This window comes from Zalophus californianus, chromosome 12 (assembly GCF_009762305.2).
Source record: "Zalophus californianus isolate mZalCal1 chromosome 12, mZalCal1.pri.v2, whole genome shotgun sequence".
Lineage (NCBI taxonomy): Eukaryota > Metazoa > Chordata > Mammalia > Carnivora > Otariidae > Zalophus > Zalophus californianus.
Window position 1 is genome coordinate 85785085 of NC_045606.1, and position 22509 is coordinate 85807593.

Sequence of the window (22509 nt, forward strand, 5' to 3'; positions counted from 1 at the left end):
ACCTCCTGCCTTTTCTCTCTGGGCCCCAGAGGTCCCATCTTGGTGACACCCCGGGGGCTCTGCTTTGAAGGCTGTGGAGGAGCCTGAGGCCTGGGGGTCGGGGTAGGCCGGGAGGTGGGGAGGACAGGATTTGCTGTTGGCGGCCCGGGGTCTGTCTCACTTCTCCCCACCCCGTCTCCTAACTCCTTTTCCTCACTTACTCTCCCCGCTTCGCTGTTTCTGTCTCTCATCTTCATCCTGCTTCCTTCCTGTTCTCTTCTCATGGATTTCACTTTGAATTATAAGGCTGTTGGAGACATGGAGCTCAACCTTCTCTGGCTGCTGCCTTGAGCTCAGAGAGACAAAAGGATCTGCCCTAGGGCAGCCAGGTGAATGCAGAGGGCGCAGAGTCCCCGGGCTTCCCTTCCCCCTCACGCTACCCCCTGGAGGCCAGTGTGGACCACAGACGGACTCGGGTGGCAGGTGGACAGCCGTGCCTGCTCCCCGCCTCCACTGCCCCCCTTCCCGTTCTCTTTCTCTCCCTATCCTGCTTCTACGCCAGAGGTGCAACCGGGCTCAGGATTTCCACCCTCTATCCAAATGCTGGAGGTGGGAGAGACTGATGAAATGACTTACACTAAGGCGTAGCTTGCCAAGAAGACTTACAGCAGGGACGGCAATTCGTGTCCTCTCTGGCACCAGCTCTGGTGGGCTCGTGGCGTGTGCCTGGAAGGCCGTGTTGAGAAGGATTCAGAGGTTGATCCGGCTTCATGTGGAAGTGATGACTGTCGACAGCCCTGGCTGGTAGCGTGCGTTATCACCTCCAGAGAGGTCTGCTTTGTAACTGCAGACAGAGCCCTAAGTAAAAGACTGTACCTCTCTGGTGGTTGAGTTTAGGTGTCATGAGCTGGAGAGAGAAGCTGCTGCATCTGTGCACCGCGGAGGCCTACTTACGGCCAACCTTCCCCTCTCCCTGCTTCTAGCCAGACGCACGAAGAAAGACCCAAATCCCAAACTGCATTTTTATTATTTTTTAATAAACTTTATTCTATATTACAAATAGGTTTTTTTCTTGTTCTGAACTGCAAAATAGGAATGCCTTATATTTACATACACAGGTATACAATTAATTATAACAAAGGTACAGAAGCTTGCCTTTACCAAGTTACAACTGGGCTCCAATTTAAATAGCATAGGTTTCCTTTTTAAAAACTTTATTTTTTTAAATCTTTTTTTTTAATCTTACTAGGATACTCTTTTTTAAAAATCAAAACCAGAAGACCCTCTTCCTCTACTACAGTCCATCCACCTATCTTTGAGGCTCATTATAACACTGTTGTCTAAAGATATGCTTTGCTTTGTTCTAACAAAGGGCCAGTGTTCAAGGTGGGAGCTTTATGGAAACAGAGGTGGGATGGGGCTGGACGGGGGTGACCAGAGCAGGAGTGACCTGCCCTACCTCCTTCAACGGCCTCTCGCCGAGACTCAAAGGCCTCCGCCTGTTCCTCAAACAGCCCACTCATCCTTCCCTGTTTCTCCTCTTCCCTCCAGCATCGGACTTGACTCTGGGTCGTGTGACCAGGCCAGACCCTGCCCCACCTACGCCTCGGCTCACTGAGCCGGTCTCTGTTGCTGGTACCCTGGAGTTGCTGGTTACTATGGTGACTGGGCAGGACCCTGCTGGAGGAGATGGGCTGGTCCTTACCAGCTCAGGTGGGGAGGAGGCCAGCTGCACCCAATCCTTCCTGTCCATGTCGGGGCCTGGGGGTCTTGTTCTTGTTCAGCATCGCCATCGCATGACTAAGCAAGGACCTCAGGCCTCAGGGACACCAGACCCAGGCAGGGAGTGATGGGTGGGGGGAGGGTCATCTACTCTAAAACACAAAAGTCATTGGTTTCCAAATGGAAACAAGATTCTTTGAGGTAAACTAGCTTTTCTTTTTAAAGAACAGAAGGTTTAACGAGCCAATGGCTGGGGAGAACATCAGGGAAAGGAGGAGAAAGGAGAGCACACGAGACACGTATCGCATCTTGGTCACGGGCCTGAACCGCATCCACTAGTCCTATCTGGTAAGCGGTCGCGCTTGGTTAAGTGTCCTTTGCACTGCTCTTTAACTGTATCCTCTGTTTTGAATTCCACTCTTGGAAGGGAGCCCTTCCAAAATGTGCTTGAGTCATAAGATCAAAGACACTAACAAAAGAAGTTCTAATTCCAGTTAAAAAGAAATGGTAGAAGATGAGCTGCATAGAATGTGTCTATTTGCCATGAGCGTTTGCCCTCTCGGGGGAGGGGCCTTGGTCCCTCCATGACCAATCCTGAACTGAGCCTCCCTACGGATTGAGGGAAGCGATGGGGACTACAGGGGGGCTCAGCAACACCAGGGGCGGCCCAGAGAGCCGAGACTGGACAAAGCGAAAGGACGTGAGGAGAAAGGACAGTGGGGCACACCGGACAGAGGGCATACGGCCCCCCTCCCACCTCACTACCTCTGCCAATGAGGACAGAAACCTCTTTTCATTTATTAATTAGGGATCTTGTTTTGTTTAGCTTTGCTTAGCTGGGGTAGTCACCGGTCTACTCAGGGAATTTAATTGGGACTCTAATGAGTATGTATCACTTTTACAACCAAAAAATCCTGTATATTTTATAAAGTTGGATAACTTCCCCTAATTTAAAAAAAAAATTTTTTTTTTTTAATCAGGGAGCAAAGACTTGTAGTTTAAAAAAAAGGGGGGTCTCTCTTGAAAGTCTGAAACTTTTACTATAGAGATTCCTTCGTGAACGGGAGGAATGTTTTCTCTGTTTTCCAGCGGAGGGCTTTGCCGCTCTCAGAGCACCGTGAGGACAGAGGCTCATGGTTTCCCAGCCTCCCCCGGGAGCTGCCTCTCCGTGTCACCTGTGACTGTACCTCAGCTTCCCCGATCTGTAAGGGCTCTCGTTGGCCACACCTGTGGGAGGAGAGGGGCAGCGTCGCAGGTTCTAGCCACATCCCAGGTGCCCGGGAAGCACCCAGAATATTAGCAGCCATGGAGGCTGCTTCCCCAGGCATGTCCACACCTGGGGAATATCCTGACCCATTTTTTAACAACAGGGGAGCCCCCCCCCCCCTCAGCCCCAAGGCTCTCCTCATCCCTTGCAAGTCACAGGTGAAGAGTTTTGTTTCTTCCTTCCAGCAGTTTGGACTTGACACCCACACCTGGGCTCCCTCCTTAATCTCCAACGCTTAACGTATACAAACAAAAAATAACCTCAAACTCCAAGTAAACAGTCCACATACAGGTTAAAGAAAAAGGGACCGGCTGCGGGGCCAGGGGCCCTCAGTCCCCTGAGCTAAATGCTGACAGGAGGCGTGAGGGGCTGACAGGAGGTCCTTGACGTGAACTAGGAGCAAGAGAAAAGCCCGGGAAGGAGCCAGGGTCGGCCTGGGGCAGGGTCTTCTCCTGGGGACTCTGGTACCTGGAGGTTATTCATGCCTAGAAATGCCTCTCGGAGGCCTTTCAGACCCGTGCTGGGACCACATGTTGGGGCGGCCCATTCCTGGAAGGGCCCCGAAAGGGGTGTCTATGGGGCCCCCAGCCTGCAGAACCTCCCTGCCTCTTCCCCTCCCTCCTGGCTCTCTCAGAGGTGGGGAAGTTTGTTCTTGATTAAGAATAATTAACTTTAACCTTCACTAGGTTAAATATTTGACTTCACATCCTGTGAGGCCAAAGGAAGTGTCCCCTAATTCCTGAGAGAGGAGACGGAAAACAGGGCTTCCCCTGTTAGGTCAAAGCGCACGGTTGTTGAGGGTGCTGGAAACCTCAGCAGGACTTGCCTCTCGGAGTGGAGGTTGCTTTGGGAAACCGTTGCTTGTGGCTCTTCTGATGGGGGATCCCCAGGGCCCAGGTGGGACTAGGGACCCCCCCAATCACTCAGGGAAGCAGTGCCGGGCTGGCGACAGGGGCCTAGAGCTGCCCCGGGGTGGGGCTGGGCTGTGAGGTCTGCGGCTCCGCGTGCAGCTGTGGGCAAGGGGGACGAGGGGGCATACTCGCCTCTGCGGGGGAGGGACACTCTCAGAAGCCAGACATGCAAGGGGAACACGAGCACAAAGACCTCGGGTCGGGGGAGAGGGGGTGCTGGGGCAGTACCTTGACATAGCCTCGGGCTGGGGGGTGAGACCCAGGCCTGAGTGGACAGGTCAGCGACTTTACTGGTCAGCGACTCCCACGTCTGCCTGGCACAGTCCTGGATAGTCTGCTTTACTCTGGGATTATTGAAAAGGACTTCTCTCTCGGACCATAGCCCTGCTCAGGCACCTTGGGCCTGACTCCTCGGCCCACAGGCTCACAAGAGGGAGCCTCTCGGGTTGACTCCGGGTGTGCATGTTGCTCTGGGGTGCAACCCTACCTTGGCCTGTGGACGCTCAGGCGGTCCTCCACCCCCAAATTAAAACCACATTGAAAGAAGGAAGAAAAAGTATTTTCCTGAGGAATTAACTGACATAGTAGCCAACTTCACTTAGTGGTACTATTTGCCATTATCAAGAAATGTCGGGGGTCTCTCCTTACGTGGAAGGACAAAGAACGGCAAAGCCCACATGTGGGGAGACTTGTGCCCCCCGAGGGCAATGACCTGCCTGCAGCCATCTGTCTCAGCTTCTGTCCATCGGTCCTTTTGAATTCAGGACCCCATAAAGCTCCCTGCCTCCCACCACCCCGGCTTCAGCCCATCTCTCTCCTACATTCAAAAGCCCCATCTAACCTAGGTCAGTTATTCTGTGTGATCTCCTGGTGCCATTTTGACCCTGATGGTCTCAAGGGCTGGAGGGTGCAGGAGGCGGTTGAAGGGGGAGGTGAGAGGAGATGGGCCTTTTCTCTCTTCCTCTTTGCCCGGGACTCAAGAAGTTAGGTAAAGATTCCACCTTAAACGGAGTTATGACCCTGCAAATTCACTGCCACGGGGGCGGAGGCCTTGAGGGGAACCTCCCTTCCACAGGACCCGTTTGCCCAGCTCCCTTCTCTGCTGTGTGCTGGCCCCCGTGCCCACACCCCTGGGGCAGCTTTTGGGGTCTCTGGCCTGTCAGGAGGAGATCGTGGACCCTGAGGGGAGTTTTGGAAAGAACGGGGGTGGGGGGCCAAGGACAGCTTTTTGAAAATGCTGCCTTGTCTTTACTTTGAATCACACGTGTACCGCGAATCCAAGTGGAAAAAAGTGGAAAACGAACGGAGAAAGGAACACTTTTGTGGGGCAAGATGGGTTGCAGGCCTGGGTGAGTCTGTCCTGTTTCTCTAGCCCAAGCAGGTCGCGGAGACTTCGGCAAACAAAACACCAGCAGCGACCCCCCTCCCAGCAATTAAAGTAAAATCTGCCCCAACCCCCTTCTGAACCAGGAGAAAGGAGAACCAGGAGACTCTCCTCTCCTCTTTCTTCCTGACACTGAGGTTTCTCTGAGGTTTCTGAGAAGTTTCTCTTATGACAAAACAGGGGGCAGGGGCGGGGTGGAGGTGGGGGACGTTCTGTACCGACAAAGGAACAATAACAATAATAATAATAATCCGGTAAAAAATAAAAGCTTCAGCAAAACCATGATAACAGTCTTCTTTTCTGCCTGTTCACTTTTTCTAACTGTGCAAAACTTAAAAAATAAATCAAACACACTCGCTCACACATGCACTCACACACACACTCAGCTTCCACTCAGCGAATCTGTGTTAAATATGTTTGTGTCTCTCTCCTCCCCACCCCCTCACGTGTGCAAATACATCTTGGTGGCCGCGGTGCCTCCTCCGCCTGCCCCCCCCCCCCCCCCCCCCCCCCGTGCTTCCTCCCTGGCCAGGGCCCGTGGCTTCTCCAGAGGAAATAAAAGGGTCAAGGGTAGAAAGCCCAAGCTTCTTCACCTGGCACTTCATTTGCCAAAACCTTTGGTTATTTTTCCCCCTCGATGGGTATCTTTCCCCCATTCTCCTCTTTTCGTGGTTAGGCTACTGGTGTTTTGTCCCCACCTGTCCTCTCCTTGATGTCACATGCTGCCCTGCTGTGGGTCACCTCCACCCAGCCTCCAGTCAAGTCCGGGCCTCCCGTGGTGCTGAGCAGCCTGGTTTCCTGCCGACAGGTGACTCTCCTTCTCCCCCCCGCCCCCCGGCACTCAGTGCAGAAAGCTAGTGTTGATATGTCCTCAAGCTACAGAATGAGTGAGCAAGGGTGGAGTAAGGGAATCACTTCAGGGTCCCCTCCACAGGACCAGAAATCCTTTTGAGCTCTCTGCCTGCTCCTGGGGCACGCGCGCGGGCGCACACGCACACGCACACGCACACACCTATCCAAAGGGGCCAGAGTTCTTAAAAGTACAGGGTGCTCCATGGACTTTGCTGGAAATGGAGTGGTTCCTTCCCCTTTCCAATTGGGGTTCACTTTGAGTGGCTGACAGGGACGGCTATCTGATGCTCAGGGAGTGAAGGCAAGACGGGAACGCTCACTCTCAGCCACACCTTACATGATGCTTCTCCGTGTCCCCCCGAGCGGTGTACAATTAGCCACCAGGGGTGCTAGGAGAGAATCTGGCTTCGGGTGGGAAATGGAGCCAGATGGCAACTAAGGGCCCTTCAAGATTCACGTTTCCATGACCCTCCATTAGACCGTCTCTTACCACAGCCCCTGCTCACCCATGTCTGCGCGTACATTTGCCTGACGGGCTGAAATGAGAGATCCAGAGATGGAAGGACAGATGGAGAAACAGATGCCAGGGCCGAGGTCCGTTGTATGTCTCTTCTCTCGTTGTTGGCCAGGTCTTTCAGCTTGAGTCCTTGGGTCCCTCCCGGACGTGGCGAGCTGGCGGCTGAGTGTGCCTGGCATTTGGGTTTGTCTCCGTGAGGCTGTGCTTGAGCGTGGTTCTCTCCGTGGTGACTGGGGAGGAGGGGAGGAAGGGCAGGGACTAAAGAGACAGCGGATGGTGAAGGAGTCCTTGCCAAGGAGGTCTGGACAGTCCAGGGACAAAGTCTTCTGCATAGCAATGGCACCAGGCTCTGCAGGGGGACAGGGGCTCAGCTCTCTGCCCCAGCTTTCTATAAAGTTCTCAGGAAGGGTGGTGGGGATGGAGCCAAGAAAGGCGGCTGGAGGTAGAATCTCCTGGATGTACTCTGCATTTTACATTGACCCTTGATGAGCGCCGACCGAGGAGGCTGCAGGTGCTTTCTCTAGATAGCATCGAGGATCTGGCAATGGATGAGGCCCGTGACTATGGACGTGTTTCATTTGCGTGCACAGGTGAATGGAAAACAACAAATCCTGCTTCCAGGGTGGATGTGACTCTCTTTCCTTTTCTCCCCCACCACGTGACGTTTCTGCTGCTCTGAGCCAGACTCGAAGGTTAGGAGGGTCTCCACGGTGGCATGTAACTGCTAATTCTCCTGTCTGGCTTTCCATAGGCAGGGGAGGGGACAGGGCAGACAGGTCCCTAGGAGCACTTGGAAGGGCTCCAAGAAGACTGCAAGGGGACAAGGTGGCCTCTGGAAGCCAACCCAACAGGTGAGAGGTGGCTCGAAAGGCACCTCCCAACTCGCCCCCTCCCAAACCCCAGTCCGCCATGCACAGTTGCTGTGGCCTTTCTTCTCAGAGCTGCAAAGGGCCCACACCCTGGCAGACTCCCTGGAGGTGGGTACGGGGGAAGGGAGAGAGCCAGGTGATGCCCTGGAGGTGGATACGGGGAAGGGAGAAAGCCAGGTGATGTCTTCCCGGTGAAGCTAATACTGAGTTCATTGCCTCTTCCCTAGACCAAGGCTCGGCCCGGTGTGGAAGGTGGAGTAGCGGCATGGGGGCGTCCTCTCTCTGGGGCTTCTCCTCCATCCGATGCGGTCAGCCTGCGGCCAGCCGGGAAAGAGAGCCCCGCTGATATCTTCTGGCCGGGTCCCCGCGTGAGCCTGGCCATCCTGGACTAACTGAGGGGTGGTGGCCTGGTTCCATCGTGTTGGCAGAGCCACAGAGAGAGAAGGGACGCAGGGAGGAGGGAGAGACAGAAAGAGGCGGAGAGAGAGACAGCGCTGCTCAGGGGATGCTGCTGATGCCAGTTGGAACTTGCACTTGGTAAAGATGATAATCTAGACTGAGGCACGGCTTGGTGTGTCCCTCCCCCCAGGGGCCCTGGAAGGACGGTTCTCAGCTGTCTAAGCTCATGAGGGTTATGACTTGTTCTAGTTTGTAGGCCAGTTTCTGCTTTCCGCACTGGTCGTCATGGTCCAGAGGTCCGAGGATCTGTTGAAGGGCCAAGAACAGGGAGGTTACTAGTCTGTGCATACAGGTCTGTGCTCTCAGGGTGCGCACAGGCGGGGTGAGAGGCGCACAGGAGGTCGCTGGGTCCGTAGGCAGCCTGGCTAGCGGGGATGGAGGGGGGCGGGGCACGCGGGTGTGGGTACCCCTGGGTCGATGCGCATGGGGGTCGGCACATACATCAGCGTGTCTGTGTGCACTCCGCTGCCCACGTTCGCCCTGCAGGTGAACACAGTCCACCCCCATGTGAAGCATGGTGCCCGGGGTCTCCGGGGAATGTGGCCTCACAGATATTAAGAAATCCCACCCCTCCTTCCTACAAAGGAATATCTTCCCCCATGAGCTCCCCAAGGCCCCAGAGCCCACATTTAGAAAGTCACTTGGCTTCACTTGTGTGTTAACAGACAAATATCCCTCCCAAAGTTCTATCTCATGCTTTCCCGGTCATCAGCACCAAATGATCCTGTCTGCCAAAGCCCTGTCTGAGGTCAGATGGTTGGGGGAGGACAATGACAGCAAGGACGTGAGGGAAAAGGTGTTAGACTTGACCGCAGACTCAGGCGATGTGGGACTGAATAACAGACCTACCAGTTTCTAGCGAGGTGATCTGGGGCGCAACATGTCACCTCTCTGAACCCTCACTGCCTCAGCTGTAAAACGGGGAACTCCTGGTCCCTGTGTGGGCCGCTCCAGTGGAGAGGGCACCATCACGTAACACACGTGAGTGCCCTTCCCGCGAAGTTTGCTCCACAAGGGGCGCGTGACACACAGGTGCGGCATGTCCTGGTGCTGGGGTTGAGGGGCAGGCGGGCAGAAGAGGCAAAGGGGACACTGAAGGCTCGAGGGGAGGCTCTCTGAGCTTTGGATTTCCTGGCCTACCAAGATGGAGTCGCTGGCTTCTTAGCTGGCCAAGAACCACCGGTTACTGGCACCAACATTTCATGAAGATGGGACATTTTCACACCAAGGGTAGACAAGTGTCCTTGTAGACTAAAGGGCAGTGCTTCCAAGAAGAGGCAGTTGTACTCCTGTGCTGGCACATTCCACGTGGTCCTTACTTCTCTCATGTGGCCGCGGACAGGGGAGAACTTTGCCCCGGGACCAGCACTGGCCTGCAGGCTGGTGTCTCGGTCCACCCCCCCCAGGGGACCCACAGCCGGCTTTCCCTTCATCTGAGGTTCACAGCATTATGCCGCTCATGGCCTGCTGGGGCTCCTTCCTTGGCCGGGGGCTCCTAGACCCTCTCTCAGTGACGAGCCGGGAGGGGGCAGAGAACCGGGGGCACTGGCTTCTTCCACTCAAGGAGAAGGTGGTTACGCTGCCGCTCAGACACGGGAGCCTGGATTCTGAACTCACTTGGACTAAGTCTGCGTGACGAAGAAACCTCCCATAAGCACCTCCATACTGGCCGGGAAGAAGGCAGTGTCTGCTGTAGCCATGATCCCAGGGGAGGTTTCCCGCCTGGGAACACAGCAGGTAAAACAGATCCCATTCTGCTCTGTTCTGTATCTGTTCTGTTCCGATCCTCCCCTCCCGCCCCTCCCCTCTCCCACCATACCATACCATACCATGCAGCCTGCCATGCGAGCGGGAAACTGCTTGTTTAAAGAGAATTAGATCAGAGAGAGAAAAGGGAAAAATAAAAGAGAGGGACAAGCAGGGAAGAAGTAAGAATTGTAAAAGAAAGAAAGAAAAACAGATACTTTATCTAAATATCTGAGAATATGGATTAATGCAGAATTTACAGAATGGGACATTTCTACAGTCCCAGTCTGTGCCGCACAGCCCCCAAGTCCAAGGTGGCAGAGAGTTTCCCCAGCAGGGGTGGGGGACTGTCTGGGGTTCATGCCTGGTGCTCTTGTGCACAGGGACTGCTACAGGCAGAGTTTTCCGTCTCCGCCCCGTCCTTCCCAGCAGGTGCCGGGCAGGCTCACCTCCTCGCTGTACTTGCCCACGTAGGAGAAGATCTCCGAGAGCGCGCTCATGGCGTTGAACTCATTCATGTGCATCCGGGACTGCTCAGCCAGGTACGCGTTCATGTCCTGGTCACTGATGGCCGGCATCTTCCCGATGTCTGAGTAATACCTGCCGGGGAAGGGAGTGGGGAAAAAAGGAGCTGGAGCCGTGCACACGGAGTAGAGGAGAGATGGAAACTCCCAGCACGATGTCCGGGGCCAGTGGATGCCGGTGCACGGACCCCTGGGGACCATGGTGGGCTCTCTCCCACCTGCGCTTTTGGGGCTGGCCGGGGAAAGCCCTCTGCAGCTCTGGATGCAGGGGCACAGACGGAAGGGACGTGGCCCAGACATGGTCAGAGGGTGAACGGGGAGCTGTCTCCTGCTTGGGCCTTGCTCCCAGCCACCGAAGAGTGTCCAGTCTGTCTCTGTGTCCTTCTGACACCTCCTCTCACAGACGCAAGGGCTGCCCCCCGCAGGGCCCAGAGGCTCTTCCAAGCAGTTGCTTTGCGTCAATGCCCTCCCCTCTCTGGGGGTGACCCGGGAGGAGGGCCGGGTTGGGGGCTGCTTGGGGAGAGAGGCTGGCAGAAGGCAATCTGTCACTGTCACTTGCCGCGGTGCACCGCTGTCAACTGGTTAATTAGATGCCAACATTTACATTTTTAATTTCTGCAATTTGACATTTTCTGCAGCAAACCCCAGCTCCTCCGCCAGAGGGGAGTTGCGCAGTTTCCGAATGAGGACCGGAAGGGCCCCGGTGTCCCCGAGACAGCCCCGCCTCCCCCAGCCGCTTGCTGACTGTGGGCTGTGAAGGGGGCCAGGAACCCACAAAAGCAGGGAGACATCAGGGTATTGGGGGAGCACCCCAGCTCAGCCTGCGCTGAATGCCTAGGGGCTTCAGAGCTGGGGGAAGCAAGCCTGAGAACCTGGAACGGAGGGTGGTGGGACCGTTGCCGGGGGTGCAGACTAGGCTGAGCGAGTGACGCATCCAGGGCACAAAGTTTTAGGAGAGGGCCTGGCGCACCTGTGTAAGCGCAGGTGCCGGTGACAGGCCCCCGGGAGCTCCCAGAACTCGGGGCTTGAGCAGGAGAGTGGAGGGGGCGTTCTCAGAGGCTCTGGGGCAGTCTCACTCCTGCGCCCTGTGTCATTCCCAGCCCGCGTCCCTCAGGGCACCCACCATGAATGTGTAAGTCCTGTGCCACCCCCCGCCTCTCCCCCATCCCTGCCCGGGCGTCGGGTGACAGGCTGGCAGAGGGGGCACTCGTGTGTTACTCTAGCCATCACGCTCAAGGGCCTGCCGTGGAATGACGGTTCAATTTGCTGCCAGAGCCTTCCTGGGCCGCCGAGGCCTGTAATGGCTGCCCTGCCCCAAGCCACGGCCTTGCTGTGACTGCAGACCTGTCGTTCATTCTAGAAACCTTCCGAGGGAGGCAGAGGGAAGGAGATGAAATCTGTGCGCTCTGGCAAGGGAAGGGGCCTCCTCGACCTCAGAAACCCGGCCCCACACAGACACACTCGCCAACTGCTTTGTTGAGCTGATTGCATTTTGGCAGGAGGTCTGGGCCTGGGGACGAGAGCTTAATGAAACGGCCTTTCTCAGAGGAGCCTGGGGCGTCAGATGAGTCCGTCCTGCCCTCAGCCTCACCTGGACTTCATCCTTCACAACCTTCTCCAGGGTGGGGTCCTCCGGCCCCCCGCCCTCCTCACGTCCAGCGCCCTCCGTTGCACTGTGGCTCCTTCACTCCGTCCCAAGGGCCCGCTCTCCTCCCGGCCTGCAACCCACCCGTCAACACCCTCAGGTTCCTCAGGGGCCTGGGCAATTTAATGACATTCCAGGTGTAAACGTTCCAACGAGAGACTCGATTCGTTGGCACTATTTCTGGAAGGCAATAAATGTCAATGTTCCATTTTCTAATGGAGACCCAGGGCTTCAGTGGTGGCTCCCAACCTCGCCCCTCCCGAAGACACGTGTGCCACCATCCCCTCACGGATTCCATGCCTACCGAGCTGAATGTGCTCGTCGGGCTGGGTGGTCAGGTCACGTTGGGGAAAACCGTGAACTGCTGACCTCTCTGGCTTCTCCACAGCCAGCAACCAGGCACCCAGCCAACACGCCTGGGTCCACAGCTTCCTCCCAACAGTGACACTCTGTCATCTGTGGATGGTCACTCTTTCACCTGACCAGGTCTTCACCGGTAGGACGTGACTGTCATCAAATACAAAAACTGCCATTTCCGTCACCTGCTCGTGAAGCCTCTCACGAGAACCTGGATGGCCTGTCAGGCTTTTTGCACATAGCACCTCGGCTCCTACTGCAGCCTTTATGTTCCCTGAGGTGCACGAGAGCCCAGGTTAGGGACCACTGTCTCCACAGAAATAGCAGGTGCCCAGCACACTGTCCCTTCAACATGGCTTGCCTCGGTGTGGGCCAGTCGCCCGGGCTATTTCTCCAAAGAGAATATCTAGAAAGTGTGTCTGTGTGAGAAAGAGAGGGAGGAAGGGGTTGGGAGTGGAGTGGGGAGAGGGCAGAAACGGGTAGTGGCCCACCTGGGCATGCTTTGCTTTATTCTAACAGTGAGGTCAGGTCCACAGGCAACAGCCCGGTTGCCTCCTTGCCGAGGCTGTTGGATTGGACCTGTGCACATCTGTGGCCACACACTAGCCCATGAATGGATCAACCACACGTCCTCATCTTCAGCAAGTTCGGTATAGCTGAGCTGAGTCGCCACAGGCAGCTCAGTTTCCTGGTTGAGTGTGGGGCTTGGGGTCTGGCGGACACTCTGCCTGGTTCTTGACCCCAGCCCTGTGCGCTGCTGGCTGGCCCATCCACCCGACGGGGCGTGCTGAGCCTGCCTTGACCTCTCCTTGCTCCCCTCCAGGGCTGTGCCCCACCACCCCCTGGCCTTGCCAGCACCCCTTGAGCCTGATAATGACCTTGCCCTGGGTTCCCTGGCTGTGTGGGCAATTGCTTCCTTCTCCATTCCCTCTGGGCCAGCCTTTGCGCGGGCTCCACCACAGAGAAGCCTTATTAATTGTGAAGAATGCAATTATGCCCCATTAATTAACTTCAAACAAGTGTTCTTATCAGCGGGCTGTGCAGTGAGGAAGGGAAAGGGCAGCCCGGGCTCCTGTACTTGAACTTCCTCCCGTGGGATTTCTGCCTGCAGGTGAGCCCCTTCAGAAGGGACTGGTGCTCTGAGAGTCCCCCAAGACCCCGCCTCTAGCTGGCCAGGCTCTGGCAGGCTGGCCAAGGCCACGCCTGCTGAGGAGGACTGGGCGCCACCACTGGCCCTCCCTAGCCTTCTTTGCCGAGTTCGCTCCTACTGGATGGGATGCCAGTACCCGTGTGGGTCCTTGGAAAGCTGCTCTAAAGGCAGGGTCCCAGAATGCTGAATTTTCTGCTCTCGACCTGTCTGTAGCGGTCTACATTCATGGGCTTCTGGGGGAGGGGCCCAGTGTGTGATGGCAGGTGTCTCAGTTCTGCTATTACCATGGCTCCAGTGATCCCCTAAGTGGTGTCCAGTGCCCTGAACTCTTAGAAGAACAAAGTTTTGTCATCCCTTCAAACACCTCAAGGATGAAGGCGTAGACATGAAAAACGCTTAGAGCCTGATGTTCTGATGTACAGACACTTGGCTTGCAAGGCCCTGCACAAAAGTCTCTTCCTCTGAGAACCATTCCCGGACCTCTCCAGGCCCAGCGGAATCAGGCTGTCAGTCCCGGAGCCACACTATTACAGCTCATGGGGCTTGTTGAATGCCCCTCCGTGTGTCTTCCTTGACAACAAGAGCCACAAGGGAAGGATCAAGTGTAATATATCCCAAGGGTCCCGTACACTCCTGATGGAGACCATAAATGACCCATGGATTGATGAATAAGTTAATAAAATGTCTATACTTCACCTCCACTATTGCTCCCAGGGTGAGCTGTCACAGTTTTATGTTTGGAATGGATGGCTTCCTTAGGGGGCATTTTTAAATATTTAAAATTCTTAACCTTTTTCATGCTGTGACACACGTGATAGATGATATTCAAATGTGTGGCGCACCCCAGTCCAGTTCTGAGCGGGTCAGCGGTGGTGCCGCTCCATGCATTCCTACCTGGAATGCACCTGCACTTGAGAGCAGGTGAGAGAGGCGAATGTTGCCACAGCAATAACCTTGAGGCTCTTCCAATTTAAAATGAGAAGAAGTCACCACCGTCACCACCTAACATGATCATTTTACTGCTCTTGCTAATGAAATAGAAACTACGACTGTTCAGGTCACACTCCTCATGGTGACAACACCAGTGAGTTCTGCTCTATGAGTGTAGTGCTTGATTGCTACTGGGAACCAAGAAATCCCTCTCCCTTTCTCTAGATGTGGCCATAAGCAAAACCCCGAGTACTTGGATGGAGGCAGCAGAGACTGGGAGTCTGCAGTGGGGCCACTGGCCATTAGCATTGCAAGGTACTTGGAGGCAGGAATGGGATGGGAGGATGAAATGGGAGGATGGAGTTGGGGGAGGTTGGGTAGATGGAGAAGTTCTAGGAGCTATAAGCCAGCATAGGTGTAACAGAATGATCTAGGTTGTTCAGCCAAGAGTTAGTGAAGCCTCCAGAATCTACATGCTTCCCACCTGCTCTACAGAGGGGACCAGCCAGGGTAAACCCTGTTTCTTAGCTGTGATCGGACAGAAGGCCCTCCCCAGATGTGTGGAGGGTGCCGTCTACCACAGTGAGTCACTAAGCCTGAGTCCTAGGTGGGCTGTCTGCAGGCTCAGGCAGCGACATCACAAGTGGGTGAGCCCTGGCCATAAGACGTTGGCTTCTACCATCATTCTTCTAGACTGCAGGCTGCCGGTGCCCTTGCTAGGCCGAGATGGGAGACTGGGCTCCCTGTGGACCATGAGTGAGTTCTGTGCGTCTAGGCTTCACCTTCCAGCAAGCAGACAAGCTCAGAGGCCAGGCTCCTCGGGCAGTGACAGTGGAATCAGTCCATCCATCACCAAGTGGAGAGGCACTCTAGACTTGATCTCCAGACCCGTTCACACCGTCTCCTAATCCCTCCACCTCTGTACCTCGTCCCAGAATGAGGGGAGAAAGGGTTTGGGTGGGATCTCAAGCTAGCGAAAGATGACTCTCCCGAGAGTGGCACTGGTTGCTAAGAAACTGGCGGGATAAGAAATGAAACCATCGAGCCACTCCTAAAAATAATCCAACAGACCAGGGTTCCTCATGACCCGTAGCAGCTGCGTGGCACAGATTTCATTTAGCACCGAGTGGCAGGAAGGCCATTAGCCCTGCGCATGCATCACTCTCACCCCTGCCTCGCGAACTGTGTTCTGGGGAGTGTCCTCTCTGCAGATGTCTCGGCAGTGCCCCCAGCCCCCCACATCCCAGCTTCCTTGTTCCCTGCCCGAGGTCCCAGCTCAGCGACACCGTACCAGTACCCGGATCACCCAGCCCAGCTGCTGACTTTTTCCTCCCTCTCTTTGCTGAAGAGCCGGTGACCACACAGGAGAGCTTGTTTCTGGCAGCTCTATTGTCAGAAGAATGAGCCACCATCTACGTGGAGGGAGGTGAGAGCCTCTCCTCGCGACTCAGACATAATCCGGTACAAGGACAAGAGAGCTCTCTCTCTGTTGGCCGACACTGATGCTCACCTCACGCATCAGCAGGGAGCGGTGGGGAGGATCTCAAAGAACAAAGGGGAGAGGAAGGACAAAATGCAATCCCTTTGAGCAGAACCACGTTACTGAGGTGGCCAGGACTCCACGGCCTTAGTTATTCCCTCTCTACAAGGGAAGGCAATTTTCAAGTATGAAGATGGAGACTGTCTCTTTGCCGTAGGTGAAATGATACTGTTCATTTTGTCCCTCCAGTTACTCAGTCAAGAACAATTTTTGGCATCTTTTACTCTTAAAAAAGGCACCAAATCTGAGCTTCCATCCAGGTTTCCTGTTTTAAAGCTACATGGTAAAATCAGGACTGCCACGTGGAGTTGTGCAGGTTGTTTACTGCGCAAAGGTGCTCGGCTGGACCACCAGTCCATCACTCAACAAACCGTGCACCCTGGCCTGGGGCTCCTCCAGCAGGAAAGGGCACTTTCTTCAATTCACACAGAGGCACCATATAGGTTGCCTAATAGTAAAGAAGTGATGTGGGAGTCAGCTGAGTTTGGGGATCAGCTCTCCTCTTGGCCACTGAAGTCTTCTTGGGCTGATTACTTAGCCATTCTGAATGTATATTTCTTCACTTTCATGGGCAGAAAATGAGGTTTTACTCCTGTGCTCTTATATCCCAGGGCTACTGGCATGAATAAATAAATAAAGCTTTGGCTGGTTGCCTAGCTCAGGTGCTTGGTATGTGGTGCTGATTGGCCCGGACAAACCACTGATGTTCTTCACCAGGAGTTAGCTTGGCATGAAGACGGGCTCCCCAGCTCACGGATGGCCCTCCAGTCACAGGACATTGCGTGAGACAGTGACTAGGCCAGGGCTATGGTGGTCGAGAAAGCACTGCGGGGCACACCCAGGGCATCAAGAGCTTGTCTTGGGGAGCTCAGGGACTGCGGCGGAGGGAAGTGTCAGAGTGACAGCGACATCGCCACCGGACGTGGGTGGGGGGGGGGCTTGCCGATGGACAGGGGCAGATAGGCAGCGGACTCCAGACTTTCTGTGCAAGATGTTATTCAGTCCCTTGAAGGTTTGTTTGTTTTGTTTTGTTTTGGTGGGGATTAGAGCAGGGGCTGTATTTCCTTCCTGGGCCTGGAGGCATTTTAGCCATGAAAGATCTGGGGCCCTCTGTGCAGGGGAGCAGAGCCCAGTGGGACCTCCAGCCAGGGGTCTCGTTTCAGCTGACAGTACCACTGGGCACACGGGGGTGTGGGCATTGCAATCGCAGGATCAGGCTTTGTGAACGACCAGTCTGAAAGCACCGGCCCATTTTGGAGGGGACGGGACCCCTAATCAGGGCCAGTTGCTTGCCGCAGCAAGGGGCCCTGCCTTGGCTCCCAGGCCCAGCACTCACCTTTCTACCCAGTTCTTGTAGCTGGGGATGTCCTTGGCATAGAGCAGCTTGTTGGAGGGGGAGTCCTTGCCCAGCCGGTGCTCTGATGTGGAGCAGGAGTCCATGAAGGTCTGGGCCACCACGGACAGGCAGGCGTCCGTGATGCTGTTCTTATGGATGTCAAACACAAACTGGGGGTTCTTGATCATGTTGACCCAAAACCGCAGGGGCAGGCTGTGTGGAGGGAAGAGGCAGACGGTCAGAGAACATAGGGCAGGAGGCTGTGGTGTAGCCCGGAGAGTTGTCTGGAAAAAGAGAAAAGGTTGGGAACCAACTGTTCTTAAGCAAAGCCTCTGCCACTAACTTACCTGCCAGGAAACTTGAGGATCAGCAGGGCTCAATAATCCGCCCACAGCTAAAATGTTGATGGGCCCTGGAGAGGGCTTGATGCCTGGCCTGCACTGCAGGCCTACAACCTGCCCTGATAGCCCAGGGCTTGGGGCTCAGAGGTAGCCAGGACAGAGTTTCTGACTCTTCCACCGTCTGCCCCCTATGCTGGATACAAGGCATCTCCAGTTGGCAAACTTTAAAGCATAACCTGGAATATAGGCTTTGTGTCTTATTCTCTGCCAACCACTGTATGACTTGGAAGAAGGCACATCCTGCCTGCCTGCCTGGGAGCGTCAGCTTGATGCTACATGGTGAAGGCCCTGGGGCTGAGCACTTTAAGTGTAGCTAACTGATTTCTCCTCTGTGAGCTGGCATGCCTAGAAACCCACGTTCACAGCCTTCAGCTGCTCCCTTGTGTTCCCTCCTTCCCCTCCCCCCTTCTCACACTTAGCACCTACTGCATACCAGGAGCTGTGCTAGCACCTGGGGATACGGTGTGAAAAAGACACATCCTCTGCCCTCAAGAAGCCTGCATTCTGGTGGGTTCGTGGGGGTGTCAGACAAGCCATCGAGTATGCGCTCTGAGAACCGTCAGTGCTAGAACCCAGGGACATACAGGGTCTGATGTGGGGCACAGGGAGGTGTCGTCCAGTCTACTCAGAAGCGTCCAGAACGTCTTCACAGAGGAAAAGACACTTGATGGTCTGAGTTTTAAAGATGCACAGGTGTTCCTTAGCTGGAGGAAGCCTGGAGGCAGCGGGAGAGGAATCAGCTAGATAAGACAAAGGGGAAAACCGTGCAGTGTGGTCTGATAACCTCAAGTCACTGTCTGTGTTGCCAGAAAGGGTCCTAGGGCATTGGGAGAAAGCGCCCACCTGCTGCCTTCGGCCACACTGGGCTGGCTTTCCCGCCCCGTGGCTTCCATCTAGCCCACTGGGATGCAGAATAGGAAGCAGGGCAGCACCGAGCAAGGGACGGCCTCTCTCCCTCCCCTCTGCCCCTGTCTGCTCACCTCCTGCCCTTTGCCCTGAGTTTTAGTGTTTTGGTTGCTGTCCTCACTGCCGTGAGTAGTTACAGTGCCCCTATGTGTTTGGCTTGCCTCCTAGAGCTTAAACTCTTGGAACTACTTCTTCCAGTACGGCGAGTACGCTATTTCTCTCTGTCGTATCTTCCAGCAGCCAGTCCCTCCAACACGACAAATGCTAAGATACAGAAAGACCGCCTATTCAAGACTGCCAATCAATCAACAAGTGTTCCCTTCCCACAAAGTGTGCGGTGCGGGGCTCGGGCAGGCAGCACTGACCATGTTCAGTGGCGCTCGTCGCATCCTGGGAAATAGGGAAATAGGAGATAAAGGGATGGCACAGAAAAACTGCGACACGCGGTGAAGGTCAGGGTCCTCGTAGGTGCCCGGGGAGACCACGACAGCTAGGGTCAGAGCTCTGGATCGAGGACTCCCACACCTGTCCGCACCTTCCTGTTTCTGGAAGTCCCACCCAGAAGAGGGACGCTGGCTGTCCCTATCTGCCTCGTCGTTGTTGCTCCCGACACTCCCCCTGCGTCAGCCAGTTGTGCTGACTGGCAAATCAAACAGGGACGCCAGGGCACCGCACCAAGGCTCCTGCCTAATGAAATATTAGCATATTATTAACATTAGTGGTGGCACTAATCTCTGGTTGATTGCAGCCACTCAGGCTAAATGAACAGGAGGTTTATTTCAAAGAGAAAAGGTAGGGGATTGTCGAGGAAGGGGGATGGGGGTGGGGGACAAGGTGAGTTACAACTTTGGCCAGGAAAAGAGAAGTCATCTTTTTTCTCTCAGGGACAAGGAACTCTTAAGTCAGTACGCAGATCTCACAATTCCCAGGCGAACTGCTTCTCGCCTGGGCAGCGAGCAGGGTCATGGGGCGTGTGTCCTTTGGAGTAAGACCCGGAGCCTGCTGCTGACTCTGGTACTGGCCCAGAGTTCCTGGTGAGGACAGCAGGGTACTGGGGAGAGCTGGTGTGAAGGGAAGGCCGGCCCCACGCCAAGGGCATCATGGCATCATCCTTGGAGGTGGCCCTCCCCCAGCAGGAGGTATGGGCTGAAAGCTAACGGTTTAGACACCATCTCGGGGAGTCTGCTTGTAATGGGCTAGGAGGGCAGGTAGGGGTGTTTTGGAAAGACCCCTCTCCTCAGCCAGGACCAAGAGCCAGGCCGGGCAGATCATGTCTTGTGTCATGAAAGCTGCTGACATTCAGATGAGGTGGTCAGTAAGGGAGGCTCGCTGCCAGAGAGAAGCAAATTGGGTAGGCCAGGGACGTGGCCCTTGGAACAGCTCCGAAGAGTCGTGCTCAAAGGATGGGCAGAGTTTAGTGCAATCTGAGCCAGAGGTGGGCACGGGGACACACCAGGCCTGGCAGGCCTTCCACAGGGAAGACGCTTCACCCAGTGCTCCTGCACTAAATGAGGAATCCAGATTCTACGAGTCTTATTTCAAAAAGGTTGCAAGAACTCCACAGTGGAAGATCATCTCTCACCCGAAATTAATGTGGGAGTAAACCCAACTCTTTAGCGTGATGCTCCAAACTTCTGTTCCTGCCGGCTTTTCCAATTTCGGCGGAGACAGCACTAATCCTCAGGTGAAAGAGAGGAGAAGCCAGAGCAGATGACATGAGATAACGTTTTAGTGCCACTTCTGACTTCTTCTGTCATCTGTGTTCGGTCTGGGGCTACAGCCTGGCTGTGGGGGTGGCTGGCTGCGCCCCTGGTGCCGGGCCCGTCCCCGTGGTCGGCAGCTGCTGGGCAGCAGATTTGTGCTGTCTTGGAAGAATATCTGGGGAAGAACAACCTGGGACGGGGCTGTTTAAAAGCTACAGGGAGGTGAGTCTGGAACGGATGGGACTAAATATAAGCCAGTCTTGCCCGAGGGAGAGCCCTCAAGTAGAGACCACCTTGGCCCTGCATCGTCATCAATATTGAGCCACGGCTTTGTGCAAGGTTCCGAACACAACAAGTGCTGAATACTGATGTCTGACCTTGCAGTTGCAGACGGAAACCCAGAGTATACACACGCCAAGGGAAAGGGGCATATGTGTTACAGGAGAGAGGGACCACAGTGGAGACACCTAGAGTGTCAGGACAGAGAATCCTGCTGTCTTGCTGTCTCAAAGACAGATGAAGCAGATTTGGGACGGTCTCTTCCCCAAAGCGAGTTTGGAAGAGGAGTTTGGGGGAAGAGAAGGAAGACCGTTGCTTTTTGGATAGAACAGAAATACCTTTTGTTCACCTAGATGACTCTCGGGTCAAAACTGTGCTCGAGAGTCACTGTTAGGTGCTGCCTTCTAGGATCGACTGCCCACATGCATCTTCTCCCATCGCATTGGTCTCCCTGTCCCACCAGCTCCCTGCCTGTCTGTCACCCACTGAGGCCAGGGGCCGGCCCGATGGCGTCTGCACGCTCAGCGTCCGAGAAGTGAGAGCGGAGGCGAGCACGGGGATGGCAGAGGGTGCGGAGGCCCGGAGCCCACTCCCGCTCTGAGGGCCTGCCTGCGGGGGCGGGTGGGGGGCCCGGCCACACTCACCAGTTGCTCTTCCAGGTGTGGCGGACGTGGGGGTCGTGAATGCCGTGCTTGTCCGCCTGCTCGTCCAGGAAGTCGAACATGTACTTGATGGCCAGGGGCAGGGCGGAGCCCCGGTGTGCCGTGCTGAAGATGGTCTCGAAGAGGTCGTCCACAAACTTCTGCAGGGTGCCCTGTGGGCGAAGGGGCACCAGTTCAGATGCAGCCCCACCCAGGGAGCTCTGAGGCCGGGTTTTAAGATCTGCTCGACGGCCCAGGAGAGGGGATGGGAGGGCGGCGTGCAGCCTGGCCCACCGGGGTGAAACCCAGTGAGTGCTCGCATCACATACCCCCCGGGCTTCATCTGTCTCCAACAGCTATAAATCCCCCCTGCCCGTGCAAAATAGACAGAATGCTGATGACTGGACCTAAGGAAGCCTTCATCTGCCAACAACATGGGTGGATTTCACACCCTTTGGGGTGTTATTTTCGACCCTTTCACAAAGGCTCAGGAACAACTCAGTCGGTCAGAGCAGACAAACGCAATCTGCTGGTTCTGTTGGGGCATTCTTCACCCCGGCCAGCGAGCACTTCCTCACTTGGCTCTGCCGAGAGCAGGGCGGAGGCCAGCCTCACGACTGAAAGGCTAACTGCAGGCACACAGTGTCCCCAGAAGCAGGACTGGAGATAGTGCCTGGAAGGTCACCGATGGAGCCCCCATGTCCCTCCCTAGGGAAGGTGTATGACACCCACGAGGAGTCATTCCCTCGTGGGGCCTGGCAGAAGGGCATGAACGGATGTGACCAGTGTCTCTATATTTGGGAATGGGCGCAGAGAAGGATGGAAACCATGCTTCAGACTGCATGCCATCAGTGGGGCACGGGTGGGTGATGCACGCATGGGGTCTGCCTGGGGCACCAGTCCAGCCATCGGCAGGGTTGAGGGGGATTCTGCGGTTCTGTGCTGGGGAAGAGTCCTGGGGTTGAGTGGATAGCAGAGGGGTCCTGGCACAAACTCTAGCTACCTGCCATCTCTGAGATTTTGGTGAAGTGACAGGGTTCCTTCCCATTCCCCACATGTGCCCTGAGCCCTGTGTGAAGTCCCGTACCTTCGTGGCCAGGAGACGTGTCAGATAGATCTCAGACACCATCTTGCTCCCCCGGTCACCCTCCTTCTGGTCCCCGTGCTCGTGGTTCTTGACCAGATGCCACATCTTGACTCCGCTCTCCAGGTCGGGGGTGATCATGGGTGTGCGCGAGCGGAGGCTGTCGGGGCTGCCCGTGTACCGGATCATGTTTTCTGCCAATGCAATGACCCCGCGCGTGTGAGGCCATTACGTTACCCCTCTCCTGCCCCCCCTTCCAGCCGTGGCCAGTGCTGTCTGATCCTTCCTGCCATGTGCTGGTGCCTTG

General features: G+C 55.5%; 1 protein-coding gene across 5 annotated transcripts in view; it reads right to left on the bottom strand.

Moving 5' to 3' along the window:
* Positions 1-995: 995 nt before the first annotated feature.
* The window catches only part of PLXNA4 (plexin A4), a 571205-nt gene continuing 549691 nt past the window's right edge, over positions 996-22509 (bottom strand). For all 5 annotated transcript variants that reach the window (XM_027573479.2, XM_027573477.2, XM_027573480.2 and 2 more), the window contains 5 exons: positions 22206-22396; positions 21122-21291; positions 17189-17401; positions 10156-10306; positions 996-8206 (listed from right to left, as the gene is read on the bottom strand). In XM_027573479.2, the coding sequence (XP_027429280.1) occupies positions 8111-8206; positions 10156-10306; positions 17189-17401; positions 21122-21291; positions 22206-22396 (821 nt within the window). In that variant the 3' untranslated portion in view covers positions 996-8110. The remainder of the gene's footprint in view (positions 8207-10155; positions 10307-17188; positions 17402-21121; positions 21292-22205; positions 22397-22509) is intronic.